This window comes from Oncorhynchus gorbuscha, linkage group LG14 (assembly GCF_021184085.1).
Source record: "Oncorhynchus gorbuscha isolate QuinsamMale2020 ecotype Even-year linkage group LG14, OgorEven_v1.0, whole genome shotgun sequence".
Taxonomy (NCBI): Eukaryota; Metazoa; Chordata; class Actinopteri; order Salmoniformes; family Salmonidae; genus Oncorhynchus; species Oncorhynchus gorbuscha.
The window spans coordinates 39,549,971-39,576,491 of NC_060186.1; the positions used below are offsets into that span (position 1 = coordinate 39,549,971).

The 26,521-nt window shown below is 50.6% G+C and overlaps 1 protein-coding gene across 1 annotated transcript in view; it reads right to left on the bottom strand.

The window, feature by feature from the left end:
* Positions 1-26,521, bottom strand: part of LOC123994921 (midasin-like) — a 53,631-nt gene that overhangs the window by 3,891 nt on the left and 23,219 nt on the right. Inside the window, 60 exon segments of the mRNA XM_046298030.1 lie at positions 87-241; positions 341-508; positions 648-849; positions 1,157-1,258; positions 1,351-1,509; positions 1,621-1,904; positions 2,567-2,711; positions 2,883-3,014; positions 3,143-3,324; positions 3,548-3,686; positions 3,915-4,052; positions 4,282-4,443; positions 4,695-4,876; positions 5,150-5,287; positions 5,459-5,679; positions 5,795-6,199; positions 6,421-6,536; positions 6,725-6,830; positions 6,955-7,081; positions 7,200-7,346; positions 7,566-7,719; positions 11,186-11,369; positions 11,505-11,688; positions 11,829-11,990; positions 12,206-12,330; positions 12,554-12,648; positions 13,016-13,111; positions 13,950-14,188; positions 14,345-14,627; positions 14,796-14,957; positions 15,086-15,755; positions 15,879-15,991; positions 16,174-16,579; positions 16,807-17,021; positions 17,323-17,490; positions 17,653-17,776; positions 18,014-18,260; positions 18,356-18,569; positions 18,797-18,917; positions 19,174-19,334; positions 19,478-19,611; positions 19,745-19,851; positions 20,065-20,194; positions 20,390-20,503; positions 20,710-20,939; positions 21,107-21,306; positions 21,537-21,685; positions 21,832-21,978; positions 21,981-22,039; positions 22,126-22,242; positions 22,596-22,755; positions 23,190-23,275; positions 23,277-23,455; positions 23,780-24,043; positions 24,224-24,313; positions 24,422-24,610; positions 25,073-25,180; positions 25,306-25,503; positions 25,657-25,779; positions 26,086-26,294. Of these exon segments, the coding sequence (XP_046153986.1) occupies positions 87-241; positions 341-508; positions 648-849; positions 1,157-1,258; positions 1,351-1,509; positions 1,621-1,904; positions 2,567-2,711; positions 2,883-3,014; positions 3,143-3,324; positions 3,548-3,686; positions 3,915-4,052; positions 4,282-4,443; positions 4,695-4,876; positions 5,150-5,287; positions 5,459-5,679; positions 5,795-6,199; positions 6,421-6,536; positions 6,725-6,830; positions 6,955-7,081; positions 7,200-7,346; positions 7,566-7,719; positions 11,186-11,369; positions 11,505-11,688; positions 11,829-11,990; positions 12,206-12,330; positions 12,554-12,648; positions 13,016-13,111; positions 13,950-14,188; positions 14,345-14,627; positions 14,796-14,957; positions 15,086-15,755; positions 15,879-15,991; positions 16,174-16,579; positions 16,807-17,021; positions 17,323-17,490; positions 17,653-17,776; positions 18,014-18,260; positions 18,356-18,569; positions 18,797-18,917; positions 19,174-19,334; positions 19,478-19,611; positions 19,745-19,851; positions 20,065-20,194; positions 20,390-20,503; positions 20,710-20,939; positions 21,107-21,306; positions 21,537-21,685; positions 21,832-21,978; positions 21,981-22,039; positions 22,126-22,242; positions 22,596-22,755; positions 23,190-23,275; positions 23,277-23,455; positions 23,780-24,043; positions 24,224-24,313; positions 24,422-24,610; positions 25,073-25,180; positions 25,306-25,503; positions 25,657-25,779; positions 26,086-26,294 (10,526 nt within the window).

Below are 26,521 nucleotides of genomic sequence, written 5' to 3' on the forward strand. Positions count from 1 at the left end.
ACAGAGCGCGCCAGAGTTTTCTGGCAGATCCGTTTCTTTAGTAGTAGAGCACAAAGCAGGTCTCGGATCATCTCTCGGGTACGTACCTGCAGTGTGTCCATCAGCAGCTCTGGGACGGTGTGGAAGGTAGACTCTGTGCTCCTCTGTGGGTGCTCCTCGTCACTGTGACCCTGTGTGTCTTTTGGCTTCTCCTCGTCCCCTTCACACTGCCTCTGAGCCTCCAGCTCTCCGCTGTCTAGACCTACGGTGGGGAACAGACACAGTAAGACACATTAACAACAGGCAAGCGCACGCAAACGCGCACACACACACACACGAGATGAGTAGATGGCTGGGGCACCTTTCTGCGATGCTCTGTTCGACTCCAGCTTCTCTGGCTTCAACTCCTGGGCCTCAACAGCCTGCAGGTCCTTTTCCTGCTCCTCTGTATCCATAGCAATGTCCTCATCCTCTTGGTCCTCCTCTTGGGGGGCTCCGGCTGGTTTCTGCTGGTCTGCACTGGCAACATCTGTAACATGTCAAGAGACACGATGGTTTTAGAACGTTACCGGCTGTCGTCTTCGAGGACGAGAATAAAAGTGTGAAGTGAACTCCGCGGGATGGATATCTGTGCAGCTCAGTGTTCTGTGGTGCGATCACTGCCTCACCGTATGTCTGCGTGTCGTAGGCCGTCTCTCCCTGTTTGATGTGCTCGTACAGGTCCGACTCCCGCTGGGCCTCAGTCTGGTTGTTCTCAGTCTGCGTCTTTTCCGTACTGCTCTCCACTGTTCGCAGGCGCTTGCTGATGCGCTCGTTGTAGTCGCCCGTCGAGCGCTCGTTGTCCGCCCGCCCAGGCTTCCTCTTGAAGCTCTGGAACAGCCAGGTCGGAATTAGAACCCATTTAGAAATATATTGCTCATCTTAAAACACAAAAAAAACTTCAACTCAAGAACACACTGCAGAGCAAACCCATTCCACGGAGGGCTGGAGTGTCTGTGGGTTTTTAGTTTTTCCCTTTCAATTAAGACCTAGAACAACCAGGTGAGTGGAGTTCTTTACTAATTAGTGACCTTAATTCATCAATCAAGTACAAGAGAGGAGCGAAAATCCGCAGGCACTCGGCCCTCTGTGGAATGAGTTTGACACCGGGCCGGAGAGAGTCGTTGACCCGACATACCTGTGTCTTGCTCTGGCTCTGTTTCTGAGAGGACATCCTTGCCATGAGTTTGGACTCGTGCCCCTCTGACTGACTGGCATCAGCTGCTCCGGTACCGTGCTCCTGGACAACAACACAACAAAACAAGAGGGTCAAATGTGTGGATTTAGACATTTACATGGGCTGTAAATGGGTTGGGTGAGGTGGGTGTGTACCTCTTTAGCTTGGTCTCTCTCAGATGCTTCTCCTGCCAGCTCCACGGCCGTCTCACTCTGGACGTTCTCCTCTCCCGTCTGACCGTCCGTGTTGTGCTCCTTCCTCTCTGCCGACTCTGGCTGCTCCTCATCCTCACCCGTACCCTCCTCTTCCTCCTCCTGTGGGCAATGATGAAGAAAGGCGTTAAACACCCGACTAGCAAAACTACCTGCTCTAGGTACATCTGAATCCCCAATGTGCAAGAAGGTCTCTTCTCTTCATCAAACAACCTTTGGTTTCTGGCCTTCGTTTGCAGGGATGGCCATGTCCTCCTCTTTCCCTGCCTCCCGTCCTTCATCCTCCTCCTCCTCCTCGGGTGACTCTTTGTCCTCCTCTGTTTGTTCTCCTCCACCTCCCTCTTCCTCCTCAGTCTTGGCTTCCTGGCCTTCCTCCTCTCCTTGTTTGTCAGTCTGATCTTCAGTCATCTCCTCAGCTCCTCCCTCCTCATCTTTCTCTGCTCCCTCCTTCTCGTCCAGCTCCATGGGCTTCTCGTCGATGTCGAACGGGTTTTCCTCTGGAGGAAATAAACAATGGTCACACACTGGTTCTGTGGTGTCTCCACCTGTGTCTTTCAAACAGTATTTGTTTTCTTTCAAATTATTTAGCTGCGCTTCAAGGGGCAGTAAAGTTAAAAACACGATTGTCCTGTTTTATTAAAGATATTTCCACGTGGAGGTCAAAATAACACCGAAATTGATAATGCCATTTTTGTGTAAGATCTATTTTTTGGCACATATCATGATGTCACAATGTGATCTGATTATAATAGACCAATGACTGTTCATCTGGGTAAGGGGGTGGGCTCTAGACCTATCAGCCAATCAGGGCTGTGTATGTAAATATCTTAAAATGTGTTTCCTAAAGCCCAGATGATCAGACTGAGCATTTCAAGGGCCAAAGGAGGATCAGTGAAATATATATTAGAGTTATTTTCATTACATAAACACAGTAATTTATTAGACAAAGTGATGATTTAAAAATACAATTACAGAGACTGCATGGGGGCTTTTATTCAGCTTGCCTGACACAATGGACCCAATACAATAGTCCCAAAGTGCAAACCCTGCCTACCTGGCATTCCAACACTGAAAGTATTTGTAAGAAGACAAATAATATTTGAACCCAGGTATGTTCCTCTCCTCCCCTGTTGACCCCTGACCCTTGCTAAAGCCTCACCCTCTCCCTCTCCATCCCCCTCGTCCCCAGCCTGCTCCTCCTCCTGGTCCAGGTTGAGCTCATCAGGCAGGTCCATGACCTCCGGGTCAGGCTTCTTCTCCTGCTTCCCGTGGTACGGGTCCACCTCGTTCTCATCAAACTCCCGCTGGAACACAAGAACAGAAAAACTCAAATTAGATACGGTCTGGCAGTCCTGTTAAAACACACCCAGCTACAGCCTGAGATTTAGTGGCCGATTGCTCATTACACAGCCAGGGACAGTTTGACCAAACTACTAGTCTTTCGAAGTCAACATCGTTTCCTAGTTTAAGCTTACCTCGTCCCCTTGTTCGTTGATCTTCTCCTTCTCCTCCTCGTCCAACTGTTGGTCTTTGTCGTCTTTGTTCTTGTCTTTTTTGGGGTCTGCTGCATCCAGGTTGTCATCCTTGGCGACCAGTTCTGATTCCCCCTGAAGACAAACAGAAGAACAATTACTAAACAACGAATACAGTAGCATGCTGACTGGTCGCAAGTGGTAGATACTGCACTCGCTGTCAGATATGTGAACAGTTTGAATCAAATTCTTTCTCCCCGTACCTGGTCCATTCCTTGGCCTGACTCCTCCTCGTTGTCACTGCCCTCCTCTTCGTCATCCTCGTCCTCATCATCACCCCACATCCTCTCGTCCAGCGTGTCCGTCTGGCCCTCGCCCAGGTCACCCATCTTTTTATCCAGATCTTCATCCTCCTCTTTGTCAGACTCCTCCTCGTCATCTTCACCTGAAAAGGAATAACCAAGAGTGCTTTGCGATGTGAGACCAGGGTTGGGTTTATTAGGGCATGCAACAGAAAACCGTTTTGCAAAAATGAGCGTTTTAATTGGACAAATTCGAGGTAGTCCCTTAATGTTTCAATTTTCTCCCGTTGCTGCCTAATGAACATGACCCAGGAGAAAGTTCAGACTGCCATGAGGCTGTGTGCGTTAAGTGGTCCGTCTTCCCACCTGGCTCTTGCTGGTCTCCATCATGCATCTGGCCGTCAAAGTCCTCAGACATCTCGATGGCGTTGTCCTCCTCCTCAATGTTCTTCTTGTCAGGCTCCTCCTCCTTCTTCTCCTGGCCTTCCTGGAACGTGTCCTCCACCTACGACAGAAACAGCCATTTTAGCTAGCAAAACGTTATAACTTTTGGGGCGAATCCCAACTCTCACCAAGTATATTGTTTTTACTTAGTCTCCCACTGACATCAATACATGACTCAGTGAAGATAGACTTTAGTGGAAGTTAGGATTCGGCCTTTCACGAGCAACGCTAGTCAAAAAACATAGACCTTATAGTGTCTGCATTATATTGTCGTTCTTGTAGGCATCACCTGCTCTTCGTTCTCGATCTTGTCGCTGACGTCTTTGGTGCCCTCTCCCTCTCCGATGCCACCGCCCTCGTAGTCATGGAACTCTGTGGCCCCCTCTCCATCCCCTCCCTCCATCAGCTCCTGGGGTAGACAGAAGCCCTGCAGGACAAGACAACAGGCCAATCAACCAGAAAAAAATAACTGCTGTACTGTAGGCACCACTGCAACGTAGGTAACTTACCCAAACAGTAGAAATAAACAGGTACTGAAACTACAGTTTGTCCTAATGTTTTTCACTACTTAAATCAAATGTTTACAAAAAGGTTTCACAGAGAACCTGATAGTATGTTTTAGAGCAGATCCCAGTAGAATGGATACAGTACACTACCTTCTGGGCGAGCTCAGTGAAGATGCCGGCCAGGACAGAGAGCAGTTTCCCAGTGCTCCTGTGGGCTCCCAGTGACACGGCCAGGTAGTAGCGTACCAGCTCTGAGTACAGCCCCAGCATGGGCTCCAGACGCGCCAGCAGCCTGCACGCCTCACTCAGCTCCTAAACACACAGCACACGGGACAAAGGAGTAAAACAGAAGGTCAACGGAGACGTATGAATATCACGAACAAAGTATTCTGAAACGACAGGACATCATCGCTCAGAAAACCTCAGGAGAAAGAAGTAATGAACTCCTATGGCGACTTTGACATCGTTGGCGTCCTTACAGAACCGTTGCGTTTCAGTATTATATCTCCACTACACTAGAGGGCGGTATAGGCTACAGTATATGCTGTGTTGACTGCACCCACCTGGAGCTGGTGAGACGGACAGGAGTCTCGGTGGACTCGGAGTCTCTCCACTAGCTGTTCCAGCGTGTCGCTGACCTCCCCCAGGGAGAGAGACGCCACCTCGGCTCCTAGCTCCTCCTCCAGCAGGCGGCTCAGGTGACCAGGCTTCAGCAGGTCCTCCTGGGGCGCCTCCACCTCACCTTCTGGAACAGGCAGATTGGAAATGTCATTTCCTGTCCTATCAATGATCAACACACTTTACGGGACCCTAGGATTGACCACGTTAATAAATCTTGGCCCAGTCTCACTCTGGCTTGCTTGGTTTGCTTTTTAGACAGCTATAAAGTTCTCCAGCAATAACAAATAGGACACAAATAAAATCCCCTCCCAGTTTCAGTCCTTTTTCTTCTGTTTGGTGCCTAGCGAATATGGCCCAGGTGTGTTATTGGAGGAAGACAGCAGGGGTCTCTCCTCACCTCTCTTGGTGTCTATCTGCTCTTCTCCCTGCTGCTCCCCCTCCCTCCTCTTCACCAGGGTCTGCACGGCAACCAGCACTGTGTTGATGGCCTTTTCAAGTTCAGCAGAGAACTCTGAGCGGAATGTTTGCTGGTAATCTGAGGGAGGGGGTGGGGGTGGAGGGAATATTATTTTAACAATGTAATAACACTGTGATACAATTTTAACACTAGTGTAATACCAATGGAATATATATTTTTTTTTTGAAACAGGCATTATAATATACATGTGACGGATTGATTAACTAAGCATGATCGGTCTGTTTTCACCTGTGTGTCCGTGGCCCAGGGAGAGTAGCTGGGTCTTCCAGGTGGTGAACTCAGTCAGGGTGGCCTCCACCTCTCCTCTGACGTACTGCAAGCCCCGGGTCAGCCCAGGCTGGGTGTCGGCCGTGCCCTCGGGGGTGGTGAACAGCTGCTCCACCGCGGGCATCTGTGCCGTCACGGAACCCAGCCGGTCATAGCCCGAGCAACACACAGAGAAGTGGCTCCTGGGGAGATGTGGAGGAAAGACATGAAGACCCAAGCTCAATGGTCTTATCTGTGTTAAGTTCCTGTTTAGTACTATCAGTATTCCTAATACTATCTTGTGCTCCTAGGCCTTACCAGGAGTGCAGCGCCCCCTGTGTGGACTGCAGTGCCACTGCATCCAGCTCCCCCTTCAGGCTCTGGGTTTGACCCAACATGTCCGCCACGCGCTGACTCAGCTGGCTCCAGGCTGGGTCTCCCCTCCTCAGCAGACACCCAGGGGGCTGCCTCTGAGACGCCAGGGGGGACGGGCACCTCAGGGTGGGCTCCCTCTGCCCGCCTGACCCGTCCGTCTGCTGGGGCCCCTCGGGGCAACACTGCAGCAGCCAGGAGAGCTGTTGGAGGAGGGTGACACACTGCGCCGACAGGCCCTGGGCCTTGATCACCCAGGCCTGGAGAGAAGCCTGGGGGGGGAGGCCACCAGCATCCTCACTGTGGGCCCGGAGGTGAGCCTGGATGCCCTGAACACTGACTGTTAGCCTCCTGCATGTGTTAGAGGATACAAGCCAAAAAGAGTGTTAGAAGGACAACTACAGATAGAGATACTCAAGTTGTCTCCCAAATAGAACCCTATTTCCTATATAGTACACTGATCTTGACCAGGGCCCGATGCGGAATAAGGTCCCATATAGGGAATAGGGTGCCATTTTAGCCAAACTGTAAGCTCCGAGGAGTAAGGTCATAGGTTAGAAGGTAAGGTTCACCTGTGGTGGACCCACTGCTCTGTGAGCTTGGCCAGGCGTCGCCTCTGTCTGAGCAGCAGCTTGAACAGGTGGGAGGAGAAGCCTCGGCACCGATCAATGTTCCCAATCCCCAGCTCCTGGAACACACACACACACACACAGTTCAAACTACGTCACAGTTTTTCAGACACCGTTAAGGCCATGGATATCTTATCATTTGGCACGTAACTCAGTGTTTTAGGCCCCATTTAGAACACACAAAATAACCAATATTTCGCAGTTGCAATGAAGTCAACCTGTCGGTCGTTCCATTTCAGTCTTTCACCTTAGCAGCGCTCTGGAGAGCAGTCATCATGGCCGTTCTGCGGGCCCACGAGCGGTAGAAGTACTTCTGACAGCCGTCCCACGCGGCGTTCATCTCAGTAAACAAACTGAAACAGACACGGTTCCATGCCACAGTCAACCAGGTACTCCGTGACGTGCCGCACGGCTATTCAAAGTGTAATATTTTTAACGTGTGGTGTCTAGCAGCCAGGTGGGTGCGTCTTGTCTTACCTGTTCTCCGCCTGCTCCTGGGTCCTGACTGCTGCCAGGGCGGTGTGCAGATCCAGCGGCTGCAGACACAGGGTCTCCTCTGGGTCCGCAGTCCTGTTCCAGTTCAGGCCCTTACGGTAGGACAGACCTGCACAAAGACAGCAGAGCCCCCGTCAAGTAAACGCCGGTCATAAAATACTGTACAGCATCAGCATCGCTGACATAAAGATGTATTTGGGATACAAAGTCTATGTGGAGGGACTCACCGATCTCAGCCAGCATCTTGAAGAGGTCAGACAGGGCCCTCTGCTTCTGCTGGAGGATGTGTTTGACCTCGGACTTCTGCTTCTCCTTCTCGGCTTTCAGGTCGATCGCGAGGCTCTGGAGGTCACGCAGGTTGCTGATGATCTCCCCTGAAATAAAAAACACATGTCTTTAGTCAAAACTATAATCATAGAGGGACTTTTCCCACAATCTAATCCGAGGCAGTAGAACTTCAGCTTCTCATCCAAAACCTTTGATATCTTTTGTTTTTCTCATTGCCATTTGTGATGGATTCTCAACGAGGCAGCACAAGCAGACGCTTCTCATCTAGAACCTGTGAGAGGCCTTAGTTTTTCTCCAGCTCTTACCGGCGAAGACGTCCAGGTCCTCAGAGAGCTCGGGCAGGGGGTTCTTCTTCACCAGGGTCACACACATCTTCCTCATCTTCCTGGTGAGGAGGGGAAGACGGCCCTGCAGAGATGAGGGCTCCACACCCGCCAGGCCCTCCTCTGGGGACTCACCCTGTAACACACAAGCACAGTCATTGCCAACATCATCAGAATGTAATGAAAGCGCTCTTTGTGGAGAGCAATACTGGTCCAAACTGAGTCAGAACAATAATGTTTTTGTGTCAGAACAGAACACTGATGTTGATGCCATAGTATACATGCCATATTAGTAATAGCCTTGGTTTCATGCATGTTAACATTAGAAGCCTCCTCCCTAAGTTTGTTCTATTCACTGCTTTAGCACACTCCGCCAACCCGGATGTTCTAGCTGTGTCTGAATCCTGGCTTAGGAAGACCACCAAAAATTCTGAAATTTTAATTCCAAATGACAACATTTTCAGACAAGATAGAACTGCCAAAGGGGGCGGTGTTGCAATCTACTGCAAAGATAGCCTGCAGAGTTCTGTCCTACTATCCAGGTCTGTACCCAAACAATTTGAACTTCTACTTTTAAAAATCCACCTCTAAAAACAAGTCTCTCACCATTGCCGCCTGCTATAGACCACCCTCTGCCCCCAGCTGTGCTCTGGACACCATATGTGAACTGATTGCCCCCCATCTATCTTCAGAGCTCGTGCTGCTAGGCGACCTAAACTGGAACATGCTTAACACCCCAGCCATCCTACAATCTAAACTTGATGCCCTCAATCTCACACAAATTATCAATGAACCTACCAGGTACCCCCCAAAGCCTTAAACACAGGCACCCTCATAGATATCATCCTAACCAACTTCCCCTCTAAATACACCTCTGCTGTCTTCAACCAAGATCTCAGCGATCACTGCCTCATTGCCTGCATCCGTAATGGGTCAGCGGTCAAACGACCTCCACTCATCACTGTAAAACGCTCCCTGAAACACTTCAGCGAGCAGGCCTTTCTAATCGACCTGGCCGGGGTATCCTGGAAGGATATTGATCTCATCCCGTCAGTAGAGGATGCCTGGATATTTTTTTTAAATGCCTTCCTAACCATCTTAAATAAACATGCCCCATTCAAGAAATTTAGAACCAGGAACAGATATAGCCCTTGGTTCTCCCCAGACCTGACTGCCCTTAACCAACACAAAAACATCCTATGGCGTTCTGCATTAGCATCGAACAGCCCCCATGATATGCAGCTGTTCAGGGAAGCTAGAAACCGTTATACACAGGCAGTTAGAAAAGCCAAGGCTAGCCTTTTCAAGCAGAAATTTGCTTCCTGCAACACTAACTCAAAAAAGTTCTGGGACACTGTAAAGTCCATGGAGAATAAGAACACCTCCTCCCAGCTGCCCACTGCACTGAAGATAGGAAACACTGTCACCACTGATAAATCCACCATAATTGAGAATTTCAATAAGCATTTTTCTACGGCTGGCCATGCTTTCCACCTGGCTACTCCTTACCCCGGTCAACAGCACTGCACCCCCAGCAGCAACTCGCCCAAGCCTTCCCCATTTCTCCTTCTCCCAAATCCATTCAGCTGATGTTCTGAAAGAGCTGAAAAATCTGGACCCCTACAAATCAGCCGGGCTAGACAATCTGGACCCTTTCTTTCTAAAATTATCTGCCGAAATTGTTGCCACCCCTATTACTAGCCTGTTCAACCTCTCTTTCGTGTCGTCTGTCCCAAAGATTGGAAAGCAGCTGCGGTCATCACCCTCTTCAAAGGGGGGGACACTCTTGACCCAAACTGCTACAGACCTATATCTATCCTACCATGCCTTTCTAAGGTCTTCGAAAGCCAAGTCAACAAACAGATTACCGACCATTTCGAATCTCACCATACCTTCTCTGCAATGCAATCTGGTTTCAGAGCTGGTCATGGGTGCACCTCAGCCACGCTCAAGGTCCTAAACGATATCTTAAAAGCCATCGATAAGAAACATTACTGTGCAGCCGTATTCATTGATCTGGCCAAGGCTTTCGACTCTGTCAACCACCACATCCTCATCGGCAGACTCGACAGCCTTGGTTTCTCAAATGATTGCCTCGCCTGGTTCACCAACTACTTCTCTGATAGAGTTCAGTGTGTCAAATCGGAGTGTCTGCTGTCCGGACCTCTGGCAGTCTCTATGGGGGTGCCACAGGGTTCAATTCTTGGACCGACTCTCTTCTCTGTATACATCAATGAGGTCGCTCTTGCTGCTGGTGAGTCCCTGATCCACCTCTACGCAGACGACACCATTCTGTATACTTCCGGCCCTTCTTTGGACACTGTTAACAACCCTCCAGGCAAGCTTCAATGCCATACAACTCTCCTTCCGTGGCCTCCAATTGCTCTTAAATACAAGTAAAACTAAATGCATGCTCTTCAACCGATCGCTACCTGCACCTACCCGCCTGTCCAACATCACTACTCTGGACGGCTCTGACTTAGAATACGTGGACAACTACAAATACTTAGGTGTCTGGTTAGACTGTAAACTCTCCTTCCAGACCCATGTCAAACATCTCCAATCCAAAATTAAATCTAGAATTGGCTTCCTATTTCGCAACAAAGCATCCTTCACTCATGCTGCCAAACATACCCTTGTAATACTGACCATCCTACCAATCCTCAACTTTGGCGATGTCATTTACAAAATAGCCTCCAATACCCTACTCAACAAATTGGATGCAGTCTATCAGAGTGCAATCCGTTTTGTCACCAAAGCCCCATATACTACCCACCATTGCGACCTGTACACTCTCGTTGGCTGGCCCTCGCTTCATAATCGTCGCCAAACCCACTGGCTCCATGTCATCTACAAGACCCTGCTAGGTAAAGTCCCCCCTTATCTCAGCTCGCTGGTCACCATAGCATCTCCCACCTGTAGCACACGCTCCAGCAGGTATAGCTCTCTAGTCACCTCCAAAACCAATTCTTTCTTTGGCCGCCTCTCCTTCCAGTTCTCTGCTGCCAATGACCGGAACGAACTACAAAAATCTCTGAAACTGGAAACGCTTATCTCCCTCACTAGCTTTAAGCACCAACTGTCAGAGCATCTTACAGATTACTGCACCTGTACATAGCCCACCTATAATTTAGCCCAAACAACTACCTCTTTCCCAACTGTATTTAATTAATTTATTTATTTTGCTCCTTTGCACCCCATTATTTTTATTTCTACTTTGCACATTCTTCCATTGCAAAACTACTATTCCAGTGTTTTACTTGCTATATTGTATTTACTTTGCCACCATGGTCTTTTTTGCCTTTACCTCCCTTCTCACCAAATTTGCTCACATTGTATATAGACTTGTTTAAACTGTATTATTGACTGTATGTTTGTTTTACTCCATGTGTAACTCTGTGTCGTTGTATCTGTCGAACTGCTTTGCTTTATCTTGGCCAGGTCGCAATTGTAAATGATAACTTGTTCTCAACTTGCCTACCTGGTTAAATAAAGGTGAAATAAAAAATATAAAAAAATAACAAAAATATTGACGTTGTATATTATTGCCACTCGTCTGTGTGATCCGAGTGATTGTGGCTAGAGGGTGGTTTGTACTGCACCTGTAGGTCTCTGGCCTTGCCAGGGAGGGCGTTCTTCAGGGCATGGTGAAGCCTGTGCAACGGGGTGTTCTCTTGGTTGGCATCCACACTGTCCAGGCTGGCACTGTCCCCCTGCTCCATCAGTGCCGGGGCACACGGCCCGCTCAGCGCTGCCTCAAACTTCTTCACAAACTTGAACAGGGTGCTGGGAAACCATAAGAGTGGTGGATATTGTCATGTATTTACTGGATGGGGATCAAAGGTCAAATGGTATGGCGTAACGGTCATTTTTTTGAATACACAAGAAAATGAGGATATTTTATTCAACAGGCAGTCTTACCGATGGGTCTTGTCCACCGACTGTTTGATGGACCAGAAACTGACGTCGTTCCACTTGGAGATCTTCACAAAGTCCTTGAGATCCTTCTCAATGGGCTGCCGGAGCTGAGTGACTTTGGTCTGGATGCATTCTGAGAACTGCGTGTAGTACTTGTGCAGATTCCAGAGGAGACTGCAGAGAGTTTCTGTGAAAGCAGGAAGGACTTCCTAGTCAGGACTACATCTGCATGTTTGAAAAAGGTGAACACCAAGTCAACGGACTTAGCGCAGACTACTGTGTGTCTGTAAAAGTATGCATGTGAGGGGACGCTGGGTTGGGTCCCACCTTGTCCGTGCTGGCTGGGGGCCAGGAGGAGGTGGCAGTGGAAGCTGAGAAGCATGGCCAGCCGCGTGTGGTACTCCCCTAGCGTGGAACCCTCCATGAAGGCCTGCAGCGTGGACGACACCGTGGACAGGGACAGACTCTCCAGAGACAGATCACCCTCTACTGGAGACAACAGAGGACAGGGAGAGTTAGCTGGCTAATACTCCAGTGTTCATTAGGGCATGCAATGGAAAACGGCGTCAAATTTTTTTTTTTCCCGACGGAAACCCCCCAAAAATTGTGTGTTTCTTATTGGACAGGTCCAGGTAGTCCCTTCCTTGTTTTAGTCTGTTTACTTCCGTTCGGTACCGTATGAATGTGACCCAACATTTTCATACCTGTGCCGGTGTCCATCCTCTGCTCCTCCAAATATCTCTCAACCAGCTGGTAGAGGGAGAACCAGTGCTTGGTGGATCTCTCTGTGTGACGCTTCAAGGCGTTGTCCAGACTGCTGGACCAACAGCTGTTAACACATAGAAATAAATAAAGTAGAAAGACCTTAAAGTCTAGCGGGTTGTGGGAAACCGGATCCATTTTTCTCCCATAGTGTCAAAATGCATGCCAATTGCTCACCACGTCTACACTACAATAACTCTTAACAGAAAATGATACGCATGATGAAGAAGATAAAAAAGGTAACAGTATCATAACCAGGAGTGTAACCCTGCCTGCCCGCTGTTCCTTACTTGAGCTCCAGTTTGCGCCACTGGATGATGAGGTTCGTGACAAGCTCCAGCTCCCTCCTCAGAGACACCTTGCGGCTGGCGTTGTTCTCCCACTCCTGAGGAGGGCAAAGGGGGTGAAGTTAGAACAGGGTTAGGGCCATTATAGTAAGAGATGGCCCTGCATCCCAAATGGCACCCTATTGCCTTTATAAGGCTACTACTTCTGACTAGGGCTCAGGGCTATAGGGAGACATTTGGGGAGTGGGTATGGAGCCCGGTCGGCTCGGGGATTCAAACCAGCGACCTTTCGGTTACTGGCCCAACGCTCTCTACCTGCCGCCGCTGGATAGCCTGGTCACAGGTCTGTTTGTATGGTTCTTGCCATCTCCTATAGTCAGCATAAACATACTGCACAAACATACTGTATCTAGGACCAGGCTAAGAGAGAGGGAGAATAACAGCAGTAGTGGCAGGAGGACGCACCTGGGCTTTGCTGAGCAGGATCTCCAGGCCGTTGAGGAACTTGGCCAGTGGGCTGGCCAGACTGAAGCCCATGATCCTCTCCATCACCACCGTCAACTGGAACAGAGAGACGGAGACAAGCTCAGCAACACTAAACACCTGAATGCTTACTGATGCTGGTGGCAGGATGCAGTAACCTACTGTTAGGTTCTTGTTTTATCAGAGTAAATAACTCACGGACACTACAGACGCTTTAACCAAGTTTACTTCTTCCCAAAAGGGTCGTGACAGCTGTAATTCTGACAACCAGACATTTCTCACCATCACAGGTATGTATGTATGTATACACACACACACACACACACACACACACACACACACACACACACACACACACACACACACACACACACACACACACACACACACACACACACACACACACACACACACACACACACACACACACACACATATATATATATTTATATATATCCCATTTAAGACACTCCTCCTTCTCTCCAATCCTTACATCTTATGGTTAAACAGGAAGAGGGTAGTAAAACCTGTATTACTCCCTTCAGGGGATCTGACCTGACCTCAACCCCTCCTTCGCCTAATCCACAGATGTTCATCTGCTTCCCGTATAGCAATCCTTTGATCTCCTCCCGTCCACCCAGCACATTCCACAGCCGCTCTGTCTTTCTACAGATCTCACTCCTTAATATACTATGTGTCTGATCTATCGTGTCTTTAATATCTCAACGTTCAACATTTCGAATCCAACCCCATGTTAAATTTCTCTCTTGTGAAAGCCTTTGGATTAAGTGGATTAAGTAACAAGTAATATTCATTCAAAATAGCACTCAACTACTAAGTTCAGCAAACCCTTAAAAGGGGATATGAGATACGAGACACTTATAAGCCCATAGGTTGGGTCACTCATGGTTCTTACCTGCACTAGGGCAGGGTGCTCGGGCCACTCCTCCAGCCTCTGTCTGACAGCCAGGGCCAGCTGTTCCAGTACAGGCAGACACAGGCGGGCCTCGCTCATGTTGGGCTGCTGGTAGAAGTCATAGGGCCCGTCTGGCTGGAGGGTCAGTCCCTGGGGCCCCGGGGTCCCCTGGACAGTGTTCTGGAGCAGGGCGCTGAGAAGCAGCTGGGTGCCTGTCATCTGCTGGTCCATCTCAGAGTCTGAGGGCCACGCGGGGGAATACCGATTTAGACAAAGTCGTAAACAGTATAACATGCCTGTAGGAAGGGCTTAAAAGTCCCGACACCTCAATTTCAGGTTTTGTGTAATTGTGTAGATATAAATACAGACATGGCATGACTAAGTGTCCTACCCACCCATGAGATGGTAGAAGCGTGACATCACAGGGGCTGTGGTCTGATAGGAGGAGACCAGAGCTCGGATGTGATCTCTGCTGTGAATGGCTGGAGCACTGGCCTGGTACCACAGTGATTGGGTGTAGCCCAGACAGAGGCGTTGATGGACCTGTACCACAGTGTTCATACAGGCTGGAGACAGGCAGCCAGCTTCGCTGGGATCTTCGGTCACTTCCTCCTCCTCTGGCTCTCCCCTGTCTGCTGGTCCTTCCAGACTGGGCTGGGCAGTGATGTCAGAAAAGTCCTGAGGAGAGAGAGAGAGAGAAAAGAGAGAGAATGAGAGAAAGAAAGTGAGAGAGAGTTAGAGAGGCAGGTTGTTTACGGTTGCAAAAGTTGACTAGGTGATAGTGAAATGTAACAAACTAAAGAGAGATTACATTGGATCCATTGGCTATCCCTGACGTGACTGTACCTTGTTAAACTGGGGGAAGCAGCGTCTGAAGTCTCTCTCCTCTTGCTCGTCTTCGCTCAGGCCCGTTCCGTGGAGTCTGCTGCGGTGACGGTACAGACTGGCCTCGAGCTGCTCTCGCTCCCGTGCACGTCTTTCCTGCTCGTCCCACTCGTTCACCAGAGCCTGGACATACCGCATGACAAACAACATGAACACTGGTTGGTCCACCTGACTATCAATCAATAAGATCAACAAAAGCCAATCAAAAAGTCGACATCCAATGTTATCCAATCAAAACGTGTGACGCCCACCTGACAGATGTGTCTAAAGAGTTTGAGTGTGTCCTGGCTGAGCTGGCCTGTGGAGAAGGCGTGACACTGCAGGTACAGCAGAGCGTTCAGGAGTAACGTCCCTGGCTCTGGGACCACGTGATCTGGGTCCGGCTGGGGCAAGAGTTTCCCTAGGCCCCTCAGAACATCCATGCAGCCCCTGGAGCACAGGTAGTCTGCCCTGGCCAGGTAGGAGGGCAGGCTGGGGGAGATGGAAGGGAAGGCCAGTAGGCAGGACACCAGCTTGGGCAGGCCAGGAATGAGGGTTAGGGAGGAGTCCACCTGGGATGCCACCAGCCTCATGCCGTGCCGGAGCTGGAGGATGGCGGTCCTCAGGGGCCCTACTACGTCAGGGTACAGCGGGTACTCCTCCACCAGCCTCTGGGCGAAGCGGTGCTGCGATGCCTGCCACACAGCCTCCTCCTTCAGCAAGCTCTGAGTCCCCGACCTGAATTTGGGGCCACTCCCCTGGAGGGCTTTCAGCAGGTGGGAGAGCAGGTCTTCCACAGCGGCCGGCTGGCCGATGCTGCAGAGGTAGTGCTGCAGCTCCTGGAACAGCCTGCCGTACTGGGGCTCGTTGGGCCTGCAGGCCTGTTTCCTGGAGAGCTCTGCTATCTGCTCCTTCACCTGCTGCATACGGATCCACAGGTACCTGCGGACACAGAGACAATGACGTTTAAAAAGACCCCATCTGGCAAAAACCAGTCAACCAGAACATATATTGCCGTGGTGTCTGTGGACACGTTGAGTTCTGATACTGTGGACGGTTGTTCACCTGATGCGAGGATGCTGGAAGCCGTCGGTGGTGCTGCTCTCCTCCAGCTCAGCTCCGGTCAGCAGCTGAGAGGACAGACTGCGTCCTCGCCACTCCTCCTGCAGCAAAGCCAGCTGGGAAAGAGAAGGGGCACTGTCGACGTCACATAATAGGGGCAGAGAATGAGCCTCAACTCCAATGTTAATAAAAGACCAGAGAAATAATATTTCCTGTCATTACTACACTCTACAAGGTTGAATTCAGAGACTGCTGGATTCAACTGGATTCAGAGACTGCTGCATTGACAGTGGCCCACCTCCTCCTGGGCGTAGTCCAGCTTGTAGGCCCTCTTCACGGCCGGGTCGAAGATGGTCTGTGGGGTCCAGGTCTTAATCTGCAGCAGGCCCATGTTGACCCAGAAGACCCCGGAGCGGACCAGCTGGCTGAAGCCCTGGACGCGGATAGAGCCCTGGACCCTGTTCTGGACAAACTGCTGCAGGCAGGTGAGGAGGGCGTCCAGCAGGCCTTCGGGGAGCAGGTTGGGGGGCAGGAAGTCCCTGAGGGCGGTCTGGACCTCCTGGGCAGCTACCAGAGGGTCCTGGTCCTCCACCAGGCTCTCGCAGGTCTCGGTGTAGCCCTCCTGCAGCCCCGGGGGGAGCAGCTCTGAAAGGGCCTGTAGCTGCCTGCGTAGCACCACGCCCTGCAGCCGCAGGTCAGTTCTCCTGAGAGAACCAACAAAGAGAGGGTGAGACAGAGATAATCTAGCCGAGTCAAATGGATATCGATAGTAGGCCTTGTAGATATGCACCAAAACCATAGATTGTGTGCACCACTCTTGATATAGGTAGGGTAAGGACTTCTCTTATTGATAGTGTCAGCGTTCTATGTCGTTTGTGGTGATTCCCCTCTATAAGCCTGGGGTGCGCGTGTCTTTCTCCAGCGCGTGTACCTGAACTCGGCCAGGGCCGGGACAGCCATGTTGTCCCACAGCACGGCGGTGACGTCTTGGAGCTGCTCGGTCCTCTCCCTCCACTCCCCCAGGGTGACCCGGGACGAGGACAGGAGGGACGTCCCCGTGGGGTCCCAACGTCCCCCTGTCTCGCTGCTGCTAAGAACCCCTAACATGCACCTGGACCACACGGCTTTGCTCAGCATGTCAGGACCCTAGAGGTGACGCAAGGAGAGTGAACGCCTCATTTACGAAAAACTCCAATTCAATTAAATAATTAACTAAATCCCGTCCACCAGCCGGCTCTGTATGTGGTACAACTGAGGTTAAGGAGTAAGAAGGTTAAGAAGTAACATATTGGAATCGGAATGGCGGGAAACGGAATTCAATTCAGTGATGTAAATGGGTCCAAATCCTGATGCACAAATCAAACCAACATCATTGACATCAACACACATTGAGATTGTTTTGGCAAGCAGTGAGCCTCTCTAATATCCTACATGTTACATTAGCTACCATTGTATCAGGTCCCAGAGGTGACTTGGATGATATCATCTGGCCCTCAGGACACAGGGGGTCCCACTTCAGCCAGCGCTCGGGGTCAGCGGTCACACTGCTGCTCCACAGGGCCGACAGGGCCTCCGACAGCAGATCACACCACACAAACTGCAGCTCCTCCACAGGCTGGGAGGGGAAATGCAGGCAGGCACCACAGTCAACAACACATGACACAAAACCACATCTCCTGTTCTGTTTGAGGCACAGGTACAGGGATGTCCTCTTGAAGGACAATACATCAACATGATAAATCAATTACACTGAGGGTAAACTGGTTGAACCACTGACCCGGTCACTGCTGAGGAGGAACCAGAGGGGCTGGAGCTGGGTGACGTTCATGGGGGTGGACTGGAGACAGAAGCGCAGGTGTTGGGAGACCTCGCGACGCAGGCTGTCCTCTGACTCCCTGTCCCTGTGGGCAAAAGTAAACACTGGTTAGTTATCGATACAACTACATGGCACAACAAACTTATTTTTGATGGCATTATTGCTGCTTGTGTGTGAGGTGTCTAATATGCCAAAGATGACACATTTGAAACGCTACATACTTTCAGGCATGATTCAAACTTTGATTCAGTAAAGGGAGATAAGTCCTCCATCCGTCATGAGGTGTACTTCCTCCATTGACCCAGTTTGGCCGTTCCCTTACCCCTGTGTGAGAGCCAGCTGCAGCAGGTCGGTGCTGAGCCTGAGCTGGTTGAGGACGGCCAGCTCCTCCATGAGAGGCCAGAGCTGGGCCCTGCGGCTGAGCTGCTGTAGCACCTCTCTACAGGGAGGCGCGCTGTCCCCCTGGTCCCCCTCGTCATGCACGGAGGAGGGGCGTACCTCCAGAAGGCCGCACGAGGTCATGTGATCCTGCTGCTGCTGGACGCATGACACCAGCCTCTCCAGGACACCTGGGGCCAGGATAGAATGGAATAATGAGTAGTTACACAGATGCAAACACACACAGATCGACACATAGACACTTCACTCTGCAGCACCAGGTTACCGGAGTTCTGGGGCTCTAGCTGGTTGTTGGCTAGCAGGACCAGGCCCCAGGCTTCTAGCAGTCTTTCCTTGGTGTCCAGGCCCAGTGCGGCTCCCTGCAGGCGGACCAGCTCCTGTCTCCACAGGGAGGCCGTGTTGTCCAGCCTCAGGTCGCCCACGTCCAGGGCCCTGCTCAGGACCCTCAGCTGGGAAGCACACTCAGCCACAGACTCCAGCTATGGGAGATGGAGAGGGAGACAGCGTCATATAACATGGACGATCTCCGTGAACTCTACCCGATGAAGGTGTCTGACAAATACCGTTATGCACGGTTTTAACTTGTAAAATAAATCATCGATTTTTCAACTTCAGTTAGCACCTCTACTCCACTTGAGTGCCAATAACAGTTAGGGCAGTGTAAAGGTGTTTGTCAGAGTGTATTGAATGCTCTCTCCCTCTGTACCTTGAATGGAAGGGGTTTCCCCAGGGTCTTCTGGATCCCCTTCAGGGCGGTGGCCACGGTAACAGAGGTGGACAGGACGGTCTGGATGGCAGCCGACACCGTCTGGAGCTCCTGCTGACCACTGGAACAGCAGGGCAGCACAGGGTAGTTGTCAGTCATTACATTGCAGCACGAAAACACAAAGTCTGCCTCCACAAATTGCCTATGTTAGTACGCTGACACCGGTCAAGTGTAGTGAACGATGTAGGGAATAGGTGACGTGACAACTTTGACTGTCAAGTCAAAGTGTTTGATTCTAAATGTCCAGAAAGTCCGTCGGAGGAGTCGAAATACTGACTCCTGGGTAAAAAAATGAAAGAAAGGAAGACGTCACTCACTCATGGGTGCCATCTCCCAGTAGCAGCTGTGGCAGCCGGAGGATGAGGTGTTTCTGGACCCACTGCCAGTGTAGCGAGAGGACCGACACTCCCTGGGAGTCGGCAGGCAGCGAGTTACACACCTGCCAGAACCGGTCTCTCCACTGCAGCAGCTGCAGGATCTGTGGACACCATAGATCCTGTTAATTACCATCGTTCTATTTCATTCCGTGGTGGACACACACACACGCTAAGGTTGACGACGGTTGCTGAACGAGAGAAACTAAAACGCAACTGCAATGACTACGATGGTATTACGACCAACCTCGAACATGAGGTGGTCAGATATGTAGGGCTGTCCAGTCTGCACGGCCTGCAGTGTGAAGGTGTCCCACAGGTCAAAGAAGGAGCGCAGGTGCATCAACACTGGGTGAGGCAGACGACCAATGTCCACCGTCCCTTTAGCGGTCAAAACAAAACTCCATCAATATTAAAACTCATATCACAGCCCCCCCCAATTACCATATACTTGACTGAGGACTTCCCCTGGGTTTTGTTCAACATGGTGTAACTGTATAGACGAATGCTGTACCTTTGGAGAAAGCAGTGGCCAGCCTCAACGCGCTGTTGTGTGCTGATGTCTTGATAGCACAGCTCCCCACCGCAGCCCTCTCCTCTCTGTCCGTCAACAGTATGATCCTGTTAGGACGCACATCACACCCAGGTTACTCAGCAACCACAGCCCCCGGTGTCACTAAACATCCAGACGACCGGACGGAGGTTGAATCCCAAATGGCTCCCTATATGTGAAAGGCACTAGTTTTGACCAGAGCCCAATATGCCCGGGTCAAAAAAAAAGCTGTGCACTACATAGGGAATAGGGTCCCATATGGGACACAGCCGGACACATACCTGTTGGCCACTGCGTTGAGAGCCTCCATGAACTCCATGTACCTCTCCTCGTCCTCAAAGTTGCACGTGTTGGCCAGAATGTCCAGGTACTGCTTGTTCCAACGCATGTCCACCAGAATCCTGTAGTCATCTAACAAGAACAGACGTGACCATTAACGTCAATTGTGCACATTTGTGAAAAGGGATTGTTTTGATGGGAGTTATGGTATGTAAGAGCTGTGCAAAAGAGCTGGAGGGTGTTCGGGAAATAGCCGGGGGAGTTTTTCTTTTTTTGTACAATCGGTATCTAACGTATACATTGAGGAATTGAGTTTGTTTAGCCTACCTGTGCTGTGTGGTTGCAGCAGCTCAGTGAGGCACTTCCCCTTCACAGTCAGCTTGCTGCTGAAAATGGCCTTCAGAGCTCTGTTCCCTGCCTCCAGCTGCACCAGTGCCACCTCTGAAACAACAAACGGATCTCAGAGACATCCTTCAGAGTAACCTGCACCACAGACAGACAGCTACAAAGCTCCACTGACCACAGAGTAGTCCCCTTGACACAAACAGTAATATACACCAAATGCACACCCCTGGTAGGCAGCAACAAAGCTACAAAGGTTGTTTTTTTTTACGAAGGAATAATGGCAGTGAGTGGAGCTCCCCTACCAGGCGCGTGCTTGTAGCTCTTGGCTAGGCTGGAGAGCCAGGCGGTGCGGAGCATCCAGTCAGAGTGCGAGGCCCTTTCGATGAGCAGCCTGACGGCGGTGGGTAGCAGGCGTAGGGCGTCACCGTCCTCCACCAGGTCCACCACGCCGCCGGAGAACACCAGACCCTCGTGCAGCGCTGTCCCGCTCTGAAGCGCCCTCTGGAGGTCACACAGGCTGAGCGGACGGCTCCTGGTGACACACGCACAGAGACACACGTCAATCCAAAAGGTTTGCATCATAGCTGCAATAAGACCCGGTAAAACTCTGGGGCCTAGTTCTAACCTGTTTCTCCGGGCCTCTGATCATATGATCAGTAAAAACTCCTGGCACCCCGACCTGTGGCCTACGAGTCTCACCTCTTGCCCTGCATGCTGAGCGTGTTGAGGCAGAAGGAGAGGACCTGTCCGTCGCGGAGGACCGAGGAGAAGCAGGAGTCCTCCGTGGATAGCAGGGCGGAGGGGAAGCCGTCGGGCCACACCCCGGCACACAGCAGCCCACTGCCCCAGTCCTCTGTGTCCAGGATGGACAGGCGACGCTCAATCACCTCCTGGGCTTGCTGGAACAACACAGAGCAGGGGACAAGACATGCAAAGCTTATAAATACGATAGAATATCAATGTAGGAGAATAAAAGTCGTATTGGACAGTGGGATGTCACTACGTAGATCTAGACTGGTCGCCGGGGTATCCTACATCACAGAGGGACAGGGAGAGGCTGATTGGCTGAGGGTAGCGGTGAGAGTTTCATACGGTGGTCTATAATAGACACGGTGGTGTTGGTTGGTACCTGTTGGCTGGCGTTGGTGCGTTGGCAGAGGGAGTACGCCTCACCACAGGCGTGCTGTAGGGCACTGGGCAGGTCCACCCCTCTCTGCAGCTGGCAGGACAGCAGGGCTGCAGCGTGGAGCAGGGAGGAAACGCATGACGCAGGGGAGTCTGGGTGGACAGAGAGATTCGTATCAGATGACTCCTCCTACGGATACCTTTGATTTGGGAGAAACAAGCAACGTGCCAACCCCAGCTGATATCTAACTGACATCCTCCATCTTTTGGAGAGGTTTCTCGCAGTGCCCAGGGCTTACCCCAGATGCTAGTTTTGATGTCGGTGTGTATCTCGATCAGCAGGTCAGACACACAGTCTCCGGTCACCCCGGCGGTGTGGAGTACAGTCTTCAGGTCCAGCGTGTCCCAGCAGACCCCCTCGTGTTCCCCTGGGATGTAGATCTCCACCCTCGGTTCCTCATGGCTCTGGAGATCGCTCCATGGACTGGGTCCATGGTCAGGAACAACCTAAAGGAGATGGGGAGATGTGATGAGTTGAGACCGGACTATCCAAACAGAGTGTGTGTGTGTGTGTGTAACCTTTTGTATTGTACCTGAAGTTGGGGTGTGGGGTGATGGAGGGGGTGGTTCCGTCGATGACCCCGCGCTCGTTGATGGTCAGACAGCCGCCGGGCTCCAGCAGGGCATTCAGACGGTCCAACACAGAGGGACTTAACACAAACAGAAACACAACAGCCATTTACCATCTACAAAACACTCTGGTGGCATCCTGCATCAGACCAAGGGTTAACTCAAACCAAGGGTCAACATAAACCCAGGGTCAACACAAACCCAGGGTCAACACAAACCCAGGGTCAACACAAACCCAGGGTCAACACAAACCCAGGGTCAACACAAACCCAGGGTCAACACAAACCAAGGGTCAACTCAAACCAAGGGTCAACTCAAACCAAGGGTCAACTCAAACCAAGGGTCAACTCAAACCAAGGGTCAACTCAAACCAAGGGTCAACTCAGAATATTTTCCTTCAATGTGATCATTTCAGATGCAGGCCATTTCTCACCTGCAGAAGTTGACGTTGTCCATGAGCAGCCAATCCCCAGCCTGCAGGGCCTGCACCAGCATGCCGTCCAGCCACTCGAAGCCTCCGTTACTCCAGCCGTCCTGCAGCTGGGCCAGACGCTCCTTCAGCAGGGTGAAGTCCATCTGCAGCTTGGACATGTCTGGAAAGAGAGGGTGGGGACACAGAACAGAGTTTACACTACTCAACCAGAGTTTATCACATGAAGATGGGTAGATATTTTCCTCGAGCAACAATATGTGCCATGAGCAAAATGCTATGGTGAGTTTCCCCACAGCCCCTGTGTACAACGACCCAGTGTACAACGACCCAGTGTACAACGACCCAGTGTACAACGACCCAGTGTACAACGACCCAGTGTACAACGACCCAGTGTACAACGACCCAGTGTCGTCCTTCTTTACTACTTGCGTCAAACATTTCATTAATCAACTACTCATACACAGTCATCATGATAATGATCGTCTGTTCCAGAGGGAGCTGCCTGGTCCTGACATGACCTCGAGGAAGATGCACTTGTACCTTCCTGCCCGTTTGTGTTCTTCAATCAAAATAAAGTGCACAAATATACCGTACCTGTGAACACCTTGAGTTTGGTGTTGAGCTTCTGCAGCAGGAGGATGATGACCTCCAGTTTGTTGAGCGCCTCCGAGGTCACCGCCCCCGGTCCTCTCCAGCCCCTCTTCCTTCAGCCAGCGGTAGAACAGGCTCCAGGTCTTCAACAGGAACTCGGTGTCCTGCACCCCGGCCCCGTCCAGCGACATCAGGCCCCGCCGCGTCACCATGGCGACGATGTAGTCCACGTTCTCCAGCACTTGCTGCCAGGGCCGCACGATGTCCACCTGGAAAGAGAACGGACCCAACTCAGCACTCCGGAAAGGAAAACGGAAGCCGACCCGACCCGTGTTGCAATCCCAACTCAACCAGCACTATAACTCAACACTCAATACTAAGAGCTCACAAACGCTACAAAGAACTTGGCCCTACAAAGAAGCGTGTATAGTGTGCGTGTTCGACTAAACTGCAGTCGGACTGCACGGAATCACTGATCTACAAATCAGCGTGTGTTCCTAATTACTACTCATTAGGTGTCCTGATCACATAACCACTCTGCTCATCGCCTTGCTAAAACGGATCCTCTCAAAAGTCTCTCTGTGATTGGCTACCTGCTCGAACCCTCCCAGCAGCTCGGTGGTATCCATGGCACTGTTCATGGCCATGACGCGGAGGCGGTGTCCGGTGAGCAGGGCCAGGAGGCGCACCAGGCTGGTCTTCCCGCTGGCCGTGGGGCCCACCAGCATCGCCATCCAGCCCATCTCCACACACTTCATCAGGGACTCCAGGGGCCGCAGCGCCTGGTGGGTGATGGACAGAGGAGGGTCCAGGGCCACAGGTGCACCTCCGCTACGCTGGAGCACAGAGAAGCCCACCTGGACGAGAGGGAGAGAGGCGGGGGACAGAGATGAAGGGCCAATTCACTGTCTCGATAATTAGCTCTGAATGACACCATTTTATCAGTACAATCAAAACATTTCTTGATAATATCTTTCAATAATAATAATACTATTAATATCTTTCAAAAATTGGATGGAGTTCGCAACATGACTGACCTGCAGATTGAGTGGAGTGATGTGGAATTGTCTTGATCCGGTGTAGGGCTCAAAGTCCTCACCAAACACCTTCCTGAACACAGACAGCACCTGAAGACACAAAACACGTCAAGTGATAAAAAATAAATAAAAAAGGAAGTTTGAACACAAACCCAGAGTAAAGGTTCTACATATGTACAGGAGTTGTAGTCTATATACCTGGGCTTTGTCTGCCTCGGTCCTCATCCTATCAGCGTACACCAACCCCACATGCTGACCCGGGTTGAAGAACCCTGGCGATTGGTCGGCCTGCATCAGCTGACACCAGCGGAACATGTCACGCAGGTTGAACTCCCAGGGGCCTCCTCTCTGACCCCACTTCCTCTCCACAGACACCTCATGGACCAGCTGTGGGAAAATAAGAATGCAATGCAATATTTTTTAGGGGAACAGAGTTAAGGAATATGAGTGGCTATACAAAATGGCGTTTAACACAGCCAAAAAAGGATTAGGAGAAATATGGTGGCCAACAAAGAAATGGGGCGGGGCCTCGGTCATTTCATGACATTACAGGTGGAAAAGACAAAAACAGAATTGAATCTCTATCAAACAAGTCCTCAACATAAATCAGAGGGACTATCGTGACCCATTTGACAAGGATAATGTGTTTTTTGGTCACTTTGCCATGCACTAAATGACACTAAATGTGAGGAACATCGGCCGCAGCTCTACAGGCTGGCGGGCATTGTCCTTGGCTGTGAGGTCAAATATGGACACACGTCACCTCCCCAACGGTCACAGAGAGCCAGAAAAACAAAGAGTTGAAAAGGGCTGAAGGGGGAGTCAGTGTAACAGGACTGCTCTACCTACCCGGTTGTTGAACTGCACCATTTTAGAGATGATCTGATTGTCAATGTTTGGGAAGATGGAGTCTCCTATGAATTCCATGTCCTCACTGGTCAGCTGATCCACAAACACCTGAGAAAACAGGTGAAATGTCTGTTGATTTCTTCCCCAAATGACTAAAATATATTCAAATCAACCATAATATTTATTCAACGTATCATTACATATATCTAAAACACTGGCTCTTAATCACTTACCTGCGTGAATCTGTTGAGGAAGGATTTGGGCAGGCCTTTGCGCCCCCCTCCTTGAGTGAAGGGGTTCTGGCAGCCAAAGATCTTGGTCTTCTGGTGTTGTACCTGGAAGCTCATGCCCAGCTCTGGAATGTAGATCTCAGCACGGTGGTCAAAGCAGGCGTTTAACCCCTCCAGGACCGACTGCGATGCTAAGTTTAACTACACAGAAAAACAGACGTGTTCATAAAATCGCATTCTTCTCCGAAACATCTCATTTATATCACCTAAAACAACACAAATTCAAGTAAGTTTATACAAATGTCTATTTGCTGGGGAGTTAATAAAAATAAAAAACAGTGAGAGCCCCCCCACCTCATCCAGGACAATCCAGTGTCCAGACTTCAGTCCAGCCAGGAGAGGGCCATCCCGCCATGCAAACTCTCCCCCTTTTCCTCCCTCCACAGGCAGGTCGGTCCCAAACAGGTCTGTCACATCCTGTCCGGAAAGGATATGACATCGTACATAGGTTTTAAAAGTGCTTCCACTTGTCCATTACTGTGTTGTTAATTCCTTGCTCATTTAATTCCACAATCTTATGAATTTATACCAGTACAACGATACGACAACAACATGTACCTGAAGTTGAAAGTTCAGAAATGACATAATAGTACTATATAGTACACACATATACAAAATATGAATCCAGAAACCTTCAAGTAACATTTGAAATTGGCATAATAGTAGTAAAGCCTTCTATATTAACACAAGATCCCCAGTGAAAGTTAGTGTACAGTGTCTTACAGTCTGCTCAGAGAGGTTGATCCTGACCAGGTGGTTCCCAGAAGCCTTTGCCAGGGCGGCCACCAGGCTGGTCTTGCCCACTCCAGGGGAGCCCTCCAGCAGCACGGGTCTCTGCAGCTTCAGGGCCCGTAGGAGCCTCTGGGCGTTGACCGCTGTGGTGCCTGCGGCTATGGCATAGTCAGTCAGGCTCCTGCTTTCCCTCTCCGGGCCTGATCAGAATCAAAGGACGAAAAAAAATGGATGGAAAAAGGAAACAAAAATCTATGAAAAAAGGTAAACACATTCAACACCAACGACACACAGAAACTGAAGGATGTTTTTTTTTTTTTACAAAAACAGATCCATTAAACCACACGCTCCAGTCTTGCTTCCTATGGCACCCTATATAGTGTACCACTTTTGACCAATGGGCACATGCTCTCGTCTAGGATCAAAG